General features: G+C 45.5%; 1 protein-coding gene and 1 long non-coding RNA gene across 4 annotated transcripts in view; both read left to right on the top strand.

Annotated features, from left to right (window-relative positions):
* The window catches only part of LOC140504743 (protein argonaute-1), a 28992-nt gene extending 24028 nt beyond the window's left edge, over positions 1-4964 (top strand). For both annotated transcript variants that reach the window (XM_072610061.1, XM_072610062.1), the window contains 4 exons: positions 2971-3105; positions 3527-3628; positions 4089-4288; positions 4820-4964. In XM_072610061.1, the coding sequence (XP_072466162.1) occupies positions 2971-3105; positions 3527-3628; positions 4089-4288; positions 4820-4928 (546 nt within the window). In that variant the 3' untranslated portion in view covers positions 4929-4964. The remainder of the gene's footprint in view (positions 1-2970; positions 3106-3526; positions 3629-4088; positions 4289-4819) is intronic.
* A 269-nt stretch (positions 4965-5233) lies between these two features.
* LOC140504740 (uncharacterized) lies at positions 5234-13932 on the top strand. 2 transcript variants are annotated; one of them, XR_011967230.1, is made up of 3 exons: positions 5234-5338; positions 12610-12697; positions 13732-13932. It is a non-coding gene; the product is annotated as an uncharacterized lncRNA (long non-coding RNA). The 2 variants fall into 2 exon arrangements; XR_011967229.1 differs by lacking the exon at positions 5234-5338 and adding an exon at positions 11919-12056.
* Positions 13933-15670: the final 1738 nt, after the last annotated feature.

The following is a 15670-nucleotide window of genomic DNA, read 5'->3' as shown; positions in this document are numbered from 1 at the left end:
CTATTCAACAGTCTTTCTTCTCTTCCCTTATTACCTTCTTATCTCATTCCCCACATTGTCTATTGCAAACTTTTTTCACCCTTGACACCCTTCAAACCCCACCCATCATGTTTTACACTTGCAGTTGATGACCTAGTGACTTGCAGAGCTGAGAAGGTTTAGAATGAATCCCCTCAGTTTTCCTTTGTACCCCCCAACTTAGCATCAACCTCTTTCCTTTTTTTCCCTTAGGAAAAAATGTTTAATTTTTTCCAATTACGTGTAAAAACAATTTTTAACCTTCATTTTTTATAATTTTGAGTTCTAAATTCTCTCTTCCTCTTCTCTCCCTCTCCCCCAAAATTGAGGAAGCAAGCAGTTTGATAAAGGTTAAACATGTGCAGTCATGCAAAACATATCTCCATTTTAGTTGTATTATGAAGGAAAACATACAAAAGAAGACCAGGAAAAATAAAGTTAAAAAAACCCCCACAATATGCATCTATCTACACTCAGACTATCAGTTCTTTCTCTGGGAACAGATGCCATTTTTCACCATAAGGCCTTCAGAATTGTCTTGGATCTTCGCATTGCTAAGAATAGCTAAGTCATTCACATTCATCATTGTTACAATACTGCTGTTACTGTGTACAGTGTTTTGGGTCTGTTCATTTTGCATCAGTTCATGTAAATTTTTCTGGGCTTTTCTGAAAGCATTCTGCTCATCAGTACAATAGTACTCCCTCACAATCCTTTACCGGAACTGATTCAGCCATTCCCCAATTGATGGGCACCCCTCAATTTCCAATTCTTTGCCTCCACAAAAAGGGCTGCTATAAATGTCCTTGTACCTATAGGTCCTTTTTACTTTTTTAACCCTTTTGGGATACAGCCCTAGGAGCAATATTGCTAGGTCAAAGGGCATGCACAGTTTTATAGCTGTTTGTGCATAGTTCCAGATTGCTCACCAGGATGGTTGGATCACCCTCTCTACTCCAGAAGTAGAGAAACCCCTACTTCTTGCTCATGCTATTCCATCTACCTTCATCCTTTATCTTTATTTCCTTCAGCAATCTGCACTGGCAGTCATCCCTTTTACCTCTTTTACATTTTCAGGTTTCCCCTCTTAATCTGGCTCTTTCCCACATGCCAAAAAAACAGGCAAGCCTTCTTGGCCCACAAAAATCCTTCCCTTGACTCTTCTACAATGTCTTCACACTGTTCTACACCTCTTTTCTCCTTCAATACTAATCTTATTGAAAAAATTGTACCAACCTGAAGAGTTTGCCTACTCATTCACCCGTCCTCTCCTCAGCTCCTCATAAACTGACTTTTATCCCTCTTTCTCTATTGAATCTGCTGTCACAGGTCACCAAATTTCTAATTATCAAAAAATCTAATGGCCTTTTCTTAGTCTCCGTTTGCTTTAACCTCTTTGCAACTTTTAATATTGTTGGCCACTCCCTCCCCCTGGATATTTTCTTTTCCCCTGGTTTCTGAGATACCACACACACTTGCCTGGTTTCTTCTTCCTTCAACTTTATCTTTTCATTCTCCATTGTTGACTTCTCATCCTCCTCCTGATCTCTTAATATGAATGTTTCTCAAGGATGTGTCCTGGGCCTTTTTCCTCTCCTTTAGGATTTCATTCATATCCATAGCTTCAGTTACCACCTCTGCAGGAGAATTCTGAAATCTCTGTCTCTAACTCACACTTTCCTGTGCTCCACATCCATATTTTTAACTGCTTACAAGGTCATCTCCATTTGGTTGTACCATTGATACCTCAAACTGAACATGATTATTTTCCCTCCCAAACTTCTTTTCCCTTTTGACCTCACTCTTTTTGTCTGTTATAGATCTTTACTTGGTCTCCCAAGTCTGTAACCTTGGTGTTTACTTGAATCCTTCCCTCTTCCTTGTCTTACATCTAATCACTTACTAAGTCTGTTGATTCCAGTATCTCTAGCATCTGTTTCATCTTTTCTGTTGCCACTACCACAACTCTAGACAGATTTTCATCTATTGGGCTAGATGTGATTATCACTTATTTGGACTTACTCCAATTGCCTCCTAACATCTTTCTGCATCTACTCTCTCCCCTCTAGTCCATTTTTTGCTGTACCACTGGAATAATCTTTTATGCTTAGATGTTGTCATGTCACTGCTCAAAAAGCATGAACTGCTGACACCCTCTCAGCTCTTGAGTTTTAGCTTTTCTTTGCTTGACATTCAAGGTCTTTCAGAACCTGAAGCCTTCAGATTTATCAAATGAATATCTCTGAGCTGCAGCCAACTTAGTCCCTTCTCTGTCTCCTAAACTTTTCACAAGCGCTTTCTTTCTGAGTCTTTGCTAACACTTTTCCTTGTGCCTGGAATGCCTTTGTGCCTTCTTTTTCCAACACCGCCTATTTCACTCATCAGCTGCTCCCTCTAGGAAGCCTTTATTGATCCCCTGGCCTGTAACAAACTTCCTTCCTCTTGAACTTTGCAGAGCAATTTATTGTGCAAAGTCATCCTCTCATGAGATACTTTAATTCCATATGAACAGGGACTGTGGTTTAGCTAAACATTGTAATTATATTTTTCCTTGCACCTAACTTTGGACATCTGAGCAGAAGTTGATGTTTATTGAATGTTAAATGATAATGTTCTGATTGTCTACCCATATTGTTACACATGTAGCTAATAAGCCCTCCAAGATTTATGAAGTGTTATGCAAATAGGATCTTACTTGATACTTACAAATGCCCCAGGAGGGAGGTGCCATTATTATCCCCATTTCACAGATGAGGAAACTGAAGTTGATAGAAAGAAGGCCAACTAACATGCCATGTGTGTGAGCTAATACACAGTAAGTGTCTAAGACAGGATTAGAAGTCAGCCTGGCTCCACGTCTAGCACAATGTCCACTGTGCCACCTTGAGCCCAACACATGGGACACCCCCAAGGTTAACAGCAGTCAAGATATTCTTTAATTCTGTGCTCCAGATCCTCCACTATGAGCTGCTGGCCATCCGTGATGCCTGCATCAAGCTGGAGAAGGACTATCAACCAGGGATCACTTATATTGTGGTCCAGAAGCGCCACCACACTCGCCTTTTCTGTGCTGACAAGAATGAAAGAGTAAGATGCACATAACCCCTGGCCCAGTTTTTTCTCCTTCTGTGTAGCACAAAACTGTTTGCCTACTTACCTGATGAAAAGTTTGCTTTCTGTCAGGTGGAGAAATGTTTGAGAACAGAAAGGAGAGTTTCCTCTGCGAATAGTGTAGAAGTAAAATCCTATGATAATTCAGCCTTGGAGATAAAAATCAGACATTTTCTTAGCTGTCTGTACCTCTCCAGATACCATCTCCCTAGTGTCTAGCTTTTGCCTTTCAAGGATCTTTGTATTAGCTTTCCAGGCTTGGCCCTAGATTACAAAGGCCTAAGAGCTCTCAACAGGGCTACTATGGCCTACTTCGGGACCATATAGGATTCAGCTGAGACAGGTCAGGGACCACGCTCAGTTTCTAAGATCTTACTTGTGTTTTTCCTCCATGCAGATTGGGAAGAGTGGAAATATCCCAGCAGGTACCACTGTGGACACCAATATCACTCATCCATTTGAATTTGACTTCTACCTGTGTAGCCATGCAGGCATCCAGGTAGTCAGGCTGATCCCTGGGGTCTTCAGGGTCTTAGTGGTAGTAGTGGTTGGGGCAAGGGGAGGGGGAAAGTGGTGGGAGATCAATAGGATGATGATGATGATGATGGTGATGATGATGTGAGCTAAGAATGGATTCAAACCCTACTAAGTTCATTGATTAGCATTCATTTGTGTGACTCCTATTTTAGATTTGTGGACAACTCAGTTTTAATCCTATGCCATTAATTACAAATTTACTGTGAGATTTGAATACAGTGAGGTTAATGTGACGGTTTCTTAGAAGTGATGGATTTTAATCCTTGGGCAGGCTTATTTATAATTTATATATCTGCCAGCTCTGAAGGAGGGAGATGTGCTGGAGGCTCCTTCTTAGAGGCTTTTGATTACCCTTCTCTAATTCCCTGGGCCCCCCTCCCAGGGACCATGTGGTACACAGACCTCCTCCTTCATCTCCATAGGGCACAAGCCGACCATCCCACTACTATGTTCTCTGGGATGACAACCGATTCACTGCCGATGAGCTACAGATCCTGACCTACCAGCTATGTCACACTTACGTGCGCTGTACACGTTCCGTCTCCATCCCAGCACCTGCCTACTATGCTCGCCTCGTGGCTTTCCGGGCACGCTATCACCTGGTGGATAAAGAGCATGATAGGTGAGGTCCATGTTTGGAAAGGAGGACTGACTTAGTGTTGGAGAGGCAACTTTGGGTCCTTGGCAGAGTGCTCTTTGAAGGATGGGCAGCAGGATGAATGACAAAGTCTCAGCAAAAGGAGAGGGCTTCTTAAGTTTGCATGCAAATAGAAATGGAAGGGATCGTCTAGTCTAACTTATAATTCCTTTTGAATAGGAAACAGGCCCAGAAAGAGCAACTGATTTACCAAAAGTCAGACAGGAAATAACACGGGGCCTAGAACCTAGGTTCTCTATTGTTCCAGGCCATCAGTGTTCAATTCATTTTGTGAGACTGGGCCCTTGCTCCCCACTCCCAGAGAATGGACCAGCAGGGGAGGGAAAGGGAAGTAGAAAAGCATCTCTCCCTTATCATAACCCTGTACAACTTTGTGCCCATAACTCCTCTGCTTGGGCTGTAGGGAACGAGGAGGAAGGGATACATAGGAGAACAATGTTACAAGCATCTCCTGTAACTTTCCAAGGGGGTGCTTATCTTTCTCCCTTTTTCTAGCGGCGAGGGGAGCCACATATCGGGACAGAGCAATGGGCGGGATCCCCAGGCCCTGGCCAAGGCTGTGCAGGTTCACCAGGACACTTTGCGCACCATGTACTTTGCTTGAAAGGCAGAACGCTGTTACCTCACTGGAAAGAAGAAAGCTTTCAGAGCCCAAGGAGCCATACAGATGGAAGGAATCCCAAGGAAGAGGAATCCGGGGGAGTGGGAGGGGGATGGGGGCAGGCTGAGGGGAGGGGGGATGGGGGGAAGGAGAGCTTGTTTCCCCACTGCAGAGCAGAAGCTGCATCACTAGGGGGTGGGGGGATGGGGGGCAGGGCTGGCAAAGAGGGACCACCAGCCAGAGGCCCCTGACTCTTCCCTTGCTCTGCCACATCTGACCCGACCCCAGTGGACCAAGAGAGAGGCAGCATCGTCGCTCACAGGTGCCCATTTTAAAATGCAATACTAAAGACTTGTGACTGGGAGGGCTCCATAAGGTCGGCTCTACAGCTGCGGCTCGAGGGACAGAAGCTGGTAGGTTTGGGTTCACTTCTTTTAGAGGGAAAAGTGTTGACTTGGAAAAGAGGGTGGGAGGAGGAGGAGGGAAGGATTGTTAGGAGCCTTAATCAAAAAGGTATAGATTCATTTAAGAAGAAAAAAATCCCAAACCAATATTTTAGGATAGTAGAGGTTTTAATGGGTTTGAAATCCAGTTTGTAGGGAAATTCTACCACCAGTAGTTTTGGTTGCTCCTCCCCCTAGCTGTCACCCCTCCCCTCTGCGGCACACCTTCCCCTTGTGGCACCTTCCTCCCTCCCCCTCCCCATCAGATGTAAGGCACTATGGCACTTAGTCCGAATTGACACAGCCCTGTCTTCCTTCTGCCCCACTGGTGGGTGACCAGTGCCTTCACTGTAATGCTGCAGAACCGCAACCTTTTTGTACCTTTTTTTTTTGTGTGTGTGTGTGTGGGAGGGGGAGAAGGGGGATATGGGAAGCAGGGGAGAAACACCCCAAGCCTCACAGGTCTCCTGTAGGTGACGCTGCCAGCTGTCTGCATCAGAAGGAGTTGACTATGACATTCACAGACTGAACCCATTGCTTTGAGATCACAACCTCAAGGTGGTTAAAATCCATTGAAGACGTTTGCACTTTCAAACATGACAAGTTTCTTAGCTGCTGAAATAACTGACCCTTGCCCTCCCCCCACTCCCACTCCTCTGTCCCCAGGTTCCCAGAGCGTTATTTCAATGGCATCCTTTCCTCCATGACAGTTGAGTCTCCCATGTTTCAACATTTCTTTGCTGGGCTATCTTAGAACAAAAGATACTTAGGTCTAAAAGAAGAAAAAAAGAGAAAACTAAATGTTATTTTTATACAGTATCTTGAGTCTGTTGCCAAAACTTACAGGTGACTCTCATGTCCTCTGAGTTTACATCCCAGACACACTGAGCCGTCCGTCCGTCCGTCTGTCCGTAGAAGGGTCATGCATCTGGGTCATTGTTCTGCCCAGTAGGCAGGAGGTGGGGTGGGAGCCCTGTTGTTTCCTGGCTCCTTCCCCCACTCTGCATTACTCATCATTCCCTTGTGCCCCTTCCCCAGAGGATCCTTTGGTCTCCTCTCCACTCCAGCATGGCCTGTAACACACTTTGTGATAGCTTCTGCTGCTTGCTTTTGCTGCTGTTTACACAAAATACTCTTAGCTCTGTGTGCAGGGGCAGACGGGGAAGTGTATGCATGTGCGCATAGTCTTTCCCCTTTCTGCAGTCAGTGAAGGGGCCTGGCTGGGGTAGGGTCAGAAGGGTATAGTTGATCTGTCACTTTGGGGAGAATATGGGCACCAGATTGTTGAAGGCCTCTTTAGGCTGCTAGGTGCCCAGGTGTCAGTGGTTAGGCCCCTTCCTCTGGCACTGTAAGCATAGGGACTGCTTATTTGTTTTTGCCCATCTGGTGAGGACAAGGAACCTCAGCTCATTGTGGGAATTTCTCTGTATGCTTTAAGGGATTAGACACTAGGCAGCCTAGTCTGTCAGCTCTTCTCCTGGGCTTTAGTTTGGTTGTTTAGCAACCACTGACCTTGAGGGCCACACCCTTCAATGAAGCCCCTGTGGAAAGCCTTGGCCCTCAGGCCTAGTCGCTGGTGAAGCAGACACAGGCCCAGAGGCTGGCTGGAAACCATGTCTCTATCCTTGTCTGCTCAGGGAAAGGTGGGCAGGTGTTAGAATTGGCTCCTCCCCCTTCCCAGCAGAAGAGTTGCCAGACCATGATTTGCTATGCAAAATAATCTACCCCAGTCTCTATTTTTGTTGACCATATTGTTCAAAGATATCAGCAAAACTTAGCACAAACAGTAGTTGTGGAATAGGGCATTGGGACAGTTTGGTAATTCCTTCCCTCCCTTCCTTCCTTCCTAGCAGGTAGTATTGCCTACCCTGCCATCCATGGGTTGGATGGCTGGGAAAGCCAGTGGCTCTCCCCTAGCTATGGATGGCAGGGTGGGGAGGGGCTCTGGGAGGGGCTGAGCTCACCTAGGAGCCTACATTCCTTACACAAGTGCCTATATCGTGATGTCAACACTCTGCCCGCCTCTGTCCATCTCCATATCCTTGCCTCTAGTTTGTTTCCATTCATACCTCTGGGTGGGGCTCCAGCCTTTTGAAGCTCCCCCAGGACCAGTGGCTTTGCATGTTTTCTCCGCATGTGTCTTGGGGTTGGGGTTCAGGGCAGTTTTCCTGGGAGGGTACAATCATTCACCAGCATTTATCCATGCCCGTGGCAGGTGGCAGCCACAGGGCCCGATTTGTGTTCCTCCTTTTCTCTCTCTGCCTCCCTCCTGTTGAGTTTTGAGCTGGGGTCTGAATTGCTTTTTTAGACATGTTGGCATTACATATGCCATTTGTAAAATAAATAAATGAAAGTGCGAGGAGCAGCTTGGGCATTGGTATAAACAAACAAACAAACAAAAAACAACAAAAACAAAATAGCTTTGTTGCTCTTGTGATTTTTTTTAGCCTTTGAGACTTGAAATATAAACTTGATCCTAGAATTTGCACTTGTGTGTGAGGTGCCGTGTGCAGGATGAGAAGGTGGGCCTGGCAGCAAGCTCTCAGCTCTGTGGGCTATCTTGTCCAGGTATTGTGGGCACCCAGAGTGCCCCAGCCAGTCTCTTAACTGTCTGTTGCTTCCCCCACCTTTCTCAGTACCCCCATTCTGCTTCTATGCCTTTTTGAGATCAAGCCTCTGCAGAGCCCCAGTGTCAATAGTTAAGCTCTGTCGTGAAGCCATTGCTTCTTTGCTTCTGAGCACTTGGAATTCCATTTTTTCTATAGGTCTGACTCATAGTGTAGTGCCCACCTGGCATCTGGTGCTGCATGAGTGTCCAATGAGTCTCTTGCTATGTCTCTATCCTAAGGCCTCAGCTGATGCAGACTCAACAGGCATGCCAAGCTGGGTTGACAATAGGAGGCTTTGCTTCTCCTTAGGCCCATCCCCAACCACTACAAGGTGCTATTCCTGCTGTAATACTGAGCACCCTGTATGCTTCTGGTCCTGGTTACCCCAGTAGCTGCCTCTCTTTCTGGGCCACATCTCTGAGTAGCCTCCTTTGAGGAGGCCTGGAATTCAATGCCTTAGGTGGCCAAACATTTTAGGCTGGCTGGGCAAGGGGAGTAGAGAGAACAAATTCTTGCCTTCTGTTCCTTCATGGGTGCATGGGGTCAGACCGTATGAAAGATCCATCCCTTCCACTGTTTTGACTAGAGTGTTGAGGTGTCAAGGCAGTGGCTAAACAGAGAAAGGGGACGGATTACTCCTGAATACTGCAAAAGCTGCCCAGGTTGGATTGAATTGATTTTTGCTTGATGTGCCAGTCAGGCATTCCCTTCTACTTAGGATCAATGCCACAGGACCCTTGGGGTCCAGAGAAGCAGTGTTGGTAGTAGGGATGAGACCCTCAGGCAGGATGGGCAGCTTGAGAAATACTCTTTCTCCTTGCCTGGGCCAATAGTTATGTACAAAGCTGTTGGAGGCTTTTTCTGGAGCTGGGACCTGGCAGGGTGGGCCATTTGGCAATAGGATGTGGGGAGAGCTACCTCTATGTAGCAAAAAAGGGGCTTTGGAAATAGCATCCAAGGGTAGTTGGACATTATTTATTAATCTGGTATCTGTGCCAGAATGAGTACTAGGTTACCCTCTTCTCCCAAAAGCTTGGACATCAAGTGGATGTGCCAAGTCTGTGGAGGGCACCCAAGGCATTCTGTACCCTCTCTGCTCTGTCTGGCCCTCTGCAGCTGGGGAGGTGCTCTTATCTTTTAATCTCTTCAATTTTTAAGGACTTGCCTTCTCCCTGGGCTGATGCAGGACCCAAAATGGTATTCTACAGCCATTCCACTCTCTTCAGACTCTGAGCTTCAGGCTGCTGCAGAGGGAGAGGGAGGTTGGGGACACATTACTGGAGCACCCAAGGCTCGTGGAGAAGCACTAAAGAGGGGCAGGGTTCATCGCCCTTTTAAAAATGAATCTTCAAAACTTTGTGCAAATAAAGAGAATCTGTTGAGTCTAATGACAGTCCAATGGCTGAACAGCAATAAGAAAACGCTGGAGGACAGAATTCTGTGTGTTCAGTATTGTTGCACTTAGCGGAGGTATGGTGGACAGAGGGTTCAGAGCACTCCTGAGGTTTAGTTTCAGTTCGGTTTCTAAACTCTTACACCTCCCTGAGCCCAGTGAGGGCGGAGCTATCCTTGGGGCCCCACACCCAGAGTCCTTGTTTGCTTTTGGTTTTCTCTTTGACCTGTGTTAGTGTCCTGCTTCTGACTGTATGCTGGATGGTCCATTTGTGAAACTGCCCAAGCGGTTGTAACGGACATTTATTTCTGAAACAAGCAGCCGCATGATATTGTGTTTTATAAAGATAACAATGGCTTATGTTTTAAAAGTGCAGCATCATTTTTCTTCTTTTTTTTTTTTTTTGCTGTGGGGTAGGGGTGGGGGGTCAGGGAGGGTGAGGGTATAGATCTGAACAAAGCTGCCAAGAGCAATTACATTTTTAGGCCAAAACAATAAAGAGAATACTATAAGAGTAGAACTCTATTGCTTTTTAAGTGGGAAAAAGAACTAAAATAACCTCCAGACAATTGTAGCTACCTGTGGCTTCTTTGCTTTTGACAGGTGACTTCTTGGGCCTTGGTGCTTATGTCTTTGCTCCTGAGGGTGAGGGGCTATCTTTTCCCAGGGAGGCTCTGAGAGCCTTTATTTTGAGGTAGAAGGCCAAAGGTAGGGGAAATTTCTCATTGGTTTCCACCTTTTCTCAAAGAGAAAGAGAGCTGTAACTCATCAAACCTTTACTTGTCCCCAGAGATCCTAGGTCTCTGTCCCTCTTAGTGAAATGTCTCCTGGAGGGCTAGCAGTTGGTATTTCATATTAATAGTCAATCCATCAAGGATGCTTCAGAATTCATTCAATGGTACTTGCACCATAGGATGAGTATGAAGGCCTTCCAAAACTTCTAGGGCCCTGGAAGGAGATCCTGATTCTGTCATGGTCTTAGGACCCTAATCGGCAGCTTCACTACTATACTGACTTCTGTCCAAACTAAGGCAACCACAACCACAGGTTTCAATTCAGCTAACGTTAAGTGCTTACTTGTATAGAGGTCAGGTGCCATAAAGAGAGAAGGGATAGCTAGAGGTTATATCATATACTTGGTTTAGTGTCAGAAGACCTGGGTTCAAGTTCTGACTTTGTAGCCTAAGTTAATTCATCTATAAACTGGGAAACAATAATAAACCCACTGCCTTCCTCATGGGACTCTGATGTAAGGATCAGATGAGATCATGTATGTGAAAGCACTTTGAAACCGTAAGAAACTACATAAATGCAAGCTATTACTAGAATATGTTACAAAGGTGGCACAAATACTTTAGAAAAAGCATCTAAGAATGGATGGGTAGAATTTCAGTCATTAGAGATCTTGGGGTTTGGGGCATAGATGAGGAGATCATTTAAGGTAGAAGCATTTTGGATCTAAGTAAGAGCCTGCTACTCCAAGCAAAGAAGACATGGAGACAGACTACTGTATACATGTTGAATCAGAGCAGATACATGTCTGTCAGCCTGGCCCACTGACTGAGCCTAATATTCCTGGACCTCTGCAGGGTGCTTCCCTGGATGGGCTGGCCCTAGATCCCACTTGGCTCATCCAAGTGGTCTTTTACAAGTGGACAGGACTGTATCACTCTGAGCCATACCTGGGCTCATCCTCAGCATGGGAGACGTACCTGTGCCCAGGAAGATTTCAGACAATTTGACTAGCTTACTATTCCTGACCTTTTCTCCTAACTAATACCAGGGAATTAGATTGTGTCTTTTCCTATTTGCCTCCTCATTCCACCTCCTTCCTTGGGGGCAAGTGTCTATATAGCTTGGAAAAACATAAGAGTGGCTCTCAGGCCTTCCCCAATATGTCCTTTTCATTTAGAATGTCAGAACCACCTCTAAATAAGGCCAAGGCCTACACTTCCAAAGTGTTTTCTTAGCCTCTTGCCACCCTTTAACACTCCCCTTGACCTCCCACCCCCCTAGTCCCCCACCAGATATTTGAGAGATGGAAGTCAAAAACCATCTTTCCTTTCTACTTTCCTGGCCTCTGGAGGGACTAGGGCTGGGCATGCTGGGGCAGCTGCAGTTTGGTTTGGGAGAGACTGTGGTCCTATGCACTGGAGTCAGAAGACCTAGGTTTCAGATCCATCATTAGCACTTCCTGGGTAGGCAAGGGCTTAACCTTTCTGAGCTTCAGTTTCTTCTCCTGTAAAGTGGAGATATTATTACTTGCACTACCTACCTCACAGGGCTGTTGTGAGGAAAGCACTCAAAAATGGGAGTGATTATTATGTGACAGCACCACTTTCGTTCCTAAGGTAAAACCATTTCCTTAACTATCAGGTAAAGATAGACCGCCAGCATCCTTCATGTCCTTTCCCCAAATAAAATAAATAAAAATGGTCCAACAGTTGATTAGGTCACATGGCTATTGTAAATTGTTCACCAAATAGTGCTTAACTCTATATAAAGTCTTACTGAACATCATTCTCTTCCAGGAAAGCCAGTGTCTGACCCCTTCTGGCTGAGCTGACTGGCCTGGCCCTTGGCACAGTGCCATGGTCATCTCAGTGAGATAACTCAAGCAGGATGTGAGGAATTAGAGCCTCCAGATTGGGAGAAGAGAGATCACATGCCCCAGCCCAACCTTCCAGTAAGGGTTAGGTGTTGGGATTTTTCCAGATGTCCTGAGCACAAGTGCTGCAACTGCCTGTGGCTGCATACCTGGCCAGATTCCACTGGGAAAAAAACCTTTTAGTATTAACAGCCAAATCCTAGTTTCTTTTTGGTGAGGAGGGAGGGATAGATGAGGGGTGGCTGGCTGTGGTTGAAACTGTAGAGCAAGTTGAAACCTGGAATGAATTTTTTCCAACTGAAATGGAAATCTGAAAAATAAGTTTTAATCCAAATACTAGCAGCAGGCTTATTCTTCTATCCCAAGGGACACGAAGTGTCTAGGTGAGGACTGGGGAGATGACCCGGATGATTCGCTGCTATATTTGGACTTAGAAGCAACTGAGTTTGTATGAGCGTCTGCATTAGGCAGTTGGCTGCTCCCCTGAGAACAGACATCTTGCTATTGCAGGAGCTGGGGCTGGCCAAGTGTGTGTTCAGTTCTAGGCCAAGACTGTATTCCACCTGGGCCCAAAGCCAGAGATCCTGGGCTCAGGCTTGTCTCAGCCACTCCATGTTCTTTCTCTGCATAGGTTGTGCTGCCTCTCTGCCCACCCTGGGCTGGGGACATGTATCCAGCATTCCTGTGAACAAATTGTCCTGTCTCCCATATCTTTGCAGGTGTGTGGGGAGACAGAAGGGGAGGGGATTCCTGCAATTCCCAATGAAATGGTGATGGAAGCCAGTGCAGAGGCAAAGTTGAGGATGAAATGGGGTCCCTGTGGGGTTATAGGGCCAGCACATTAGAAAGCATGTCCAAGAAGTTGATGGCATTTAGGTAAGTTGTGATGGGAGGAGATGAGGGGACAGAGCCATTAGAATATAGGTTTCTTGCTCTTAGATCAGGCCAACCCTAGCACAGATGATAATGTGGTTATAGGGAGTGGTACAGTAACTTTACCAGTCCCTTCTCTTGGCTGCCTTAGCAGCAAACCTGGCATATATACACACACACACACACAGACACACACACACACACACACACACACACACACACACACACACACACACATGCTTCTCTGAGCTGAGGAAAGATGATTGATATGGTGGGTGAGCCAAGCCCGGCTAGAGCTTTCCTTCAAAATTGCCACTTCTGGAAGAAGAGGTTGGAAAAATCATGGCCTGCTGGGTCTAACTGAAGAGGCGTTTGGTTAACACACTACAACTGCCTTGTCTGAGGCCTGCAGCCAAGTCAAGGCACTGCTTCCCCTCTCTGCCCTAGCCCCTCCCTTTCCTTGGATGTTCCCTTTCCACAGGCTGCTTGTGGTTAAATTCAAGGAACATTATGTCCTGCTCTCCCTAGTATGCTGCTCCAGGGGCCAATACAAAGCTTACCCTGCCAGCAGTGCTACAGAGGGACAAGGTATGAGGCAGAAGGGAACAGTAGCCCCTGGGGTCCACTTTGGCTTCCTGATCAGCCCCTAACCTCTCTCCCCAGCAGAAATATCCCATATTTTATAAGATTTCAGGGATGTAGGATTAGGGAAAAGGACCCTAGCCAGATCTTGGAGAAATACTGTGTGAAGAGCTTCTTCTTTTTTTTTTTTTTTTAAACCTGCTACAGGAAAGAATCTTAGGAATTCTGTATCTCCAGGTCCTAGTATGGTGAGTAGCACATATTAGGTGCTTAATAAATGCTTTTTCATTCTTTCAAGGCAAGCATCAGCAGTTGGACCCAGGGGAAGAGGAATGAGTCTACTCCAGATCCAGTCCCAGCCCCCATATAGTGGTTGAAAGATCCCATGTTCAGTCATCTCAGGGCCAGAGCCTGGCTCTTGGGGGACTGGGCGGGGGGAGTTGTGTGTATGTGATGAGAAGACACTTTGATATGTGTCTATATAAAACTGTTAGCTGCAGCTATCTGGTTATCCCCTCCTCATCTCTCCTGGGCACAATGGGCATCTTGTTGGAAGCTGAGATGGTTTAGTTTTCATAGGGCACTCAGCCTAGTCCCTATTTTACCATTACTTCTGTTTTCTGTAGTGTTCCTCTTGGGTTAATAACATGCCAGTGGGAAGGAGGAAAGAGCTGATATCAGTAGGTGACTGCTGCTGTCAGGCTGGAAATAAGGCTGGGCTGATGTAGCTTATTTCTTCGGTTGCAATCACAAAGTTGGAAGGAATTTCAGAGTTTAATCCATACCTAATTGAGAGTTACTTCTTACACTATTTCCAACCAATGGTTATCCAACTTTCTTACTTAAAGCTCTCAAGAGAAGAAGAACCTACTACCCAACCAGAGTCCGCTCATTTCACTTTTGAATAGATCTTATTGTTGGGAAATTTTTCCTTATGACCAGTCAAAATCTGCCTCTATAAATTAGTTCTAGTTCTGTCTCCTGGGACCCAGCAAAATAAAATGAATTTCTTTGCCACTTGCCCTCCCCTCTAAGTTTCTTCCCTGTAGTCTAGCAACCCACCCCCAGTCTCAAAGTTTAGGTGGTGGGAAAGCAGACACTTGTGTTTTTAAGGCATAGTCAGTTTAGCAGATTCACCAAACAGCCACTTCCAGTTTTGCTTTTCATTAAAAAAAAAATGCCTTTGAAAACTACCAGTTCCTATCCACTTCATTTCTATTGCAGAAAACTAAACATCTCAAAAAATCAGTTAGAAATTTAATTTCAAGAAGTCCTTGAGGTCTATCCTCTCTGCCTGAAGTGTGAGTCCTTCTATTTGCTTGGATACTTCAATACCATTGTATTGTAAGCTCATTGAGGCCAGGGACTACTTTTTGTTTTTGTAACCCTAGGACCTAGTACATAGTAGGTACACAATAAATGATTTTTGGATTAGATACTAAATTCATTATTTTATTGCCATGGACTTTCTTTCCACCTATACACAATTTAATTCCTCCATCTTAGTGGTCTATTTCATGAACTGGGGTTATCAACAAATTCATCACTTGATGGTCAACCCTACAATGAATGAATGAATGATGAACTTCAGCTTTACCTAGATTGGATCCTGTGTGACAAACAAATACATCACTAGGCCTGTCCTTGAAACCTTTCTAGTTTGGCAGAACCTTCCAGGAGCTCATATCCTGCTGGTGGAGCCTTTGAAAACTCAGGGTCACCTTCATGCCACAATAAGGCATCCAAGGTCTTTGTGACTCTGTTCTGAAGACCCTCCCTGGTGACCTGCCAAAGAAGTGCATTTCTTTTTTGAATAGCTCCTGTTGTTAGCTATAGTACTTCCTTTATCTTGAGCTGACTCCTGCCTCCCGGTAACTTTCACCTCAGTCCAGAAAGAATAATCTTTCTCACGACCTTCAGGAATTTGAAGACAGCGATACTGTCCTCTCCAACCTAAACACCAAATGGTGGTGGTGCTACGGTCCATTAGTCTAAAGAGGCCGAATTAAACAAGTTATCAGTTTAACACAAACTCCCTATGCCTGGAATCCAGGGATTCCATTCTAGGAGCCAGCTGGTATCCAGCAGTCACAACCACTCTCCCTTTTGCTAAGACTCAGAGGCATGACTAGGAGAATGGGGAATCCTGTAGGGAAAGAGATTCAAAGCCATCAACAGTGTTCCATAGTGGAAGTGTAACAACAGGGAAAAGATGACTGAAAGCCTGGAGACGGTCC

Source organism: Notamacropus eugenii, chromosome 5, assembly GCF_028372415.1.
Source record: "Notamacropus eugenii isolate mMacEug1 chromosome 5, mMacEug1.pri_v2, whole genome shotgun sequence".
In the NCBI taxonomy this organism is placed as follows: domain Eukaryota; kingdom Metazoa; phylum Chordata; class Mammalia; order Diprotodontia; family Macropodidae; genus Notamacropus; species Notamacropus eugenii.
The sequence above is the reverse complement of the archived record's forward strand: the minus strand, read 5'-3'. Positions and strand labels throughout refer to the sequence as shown.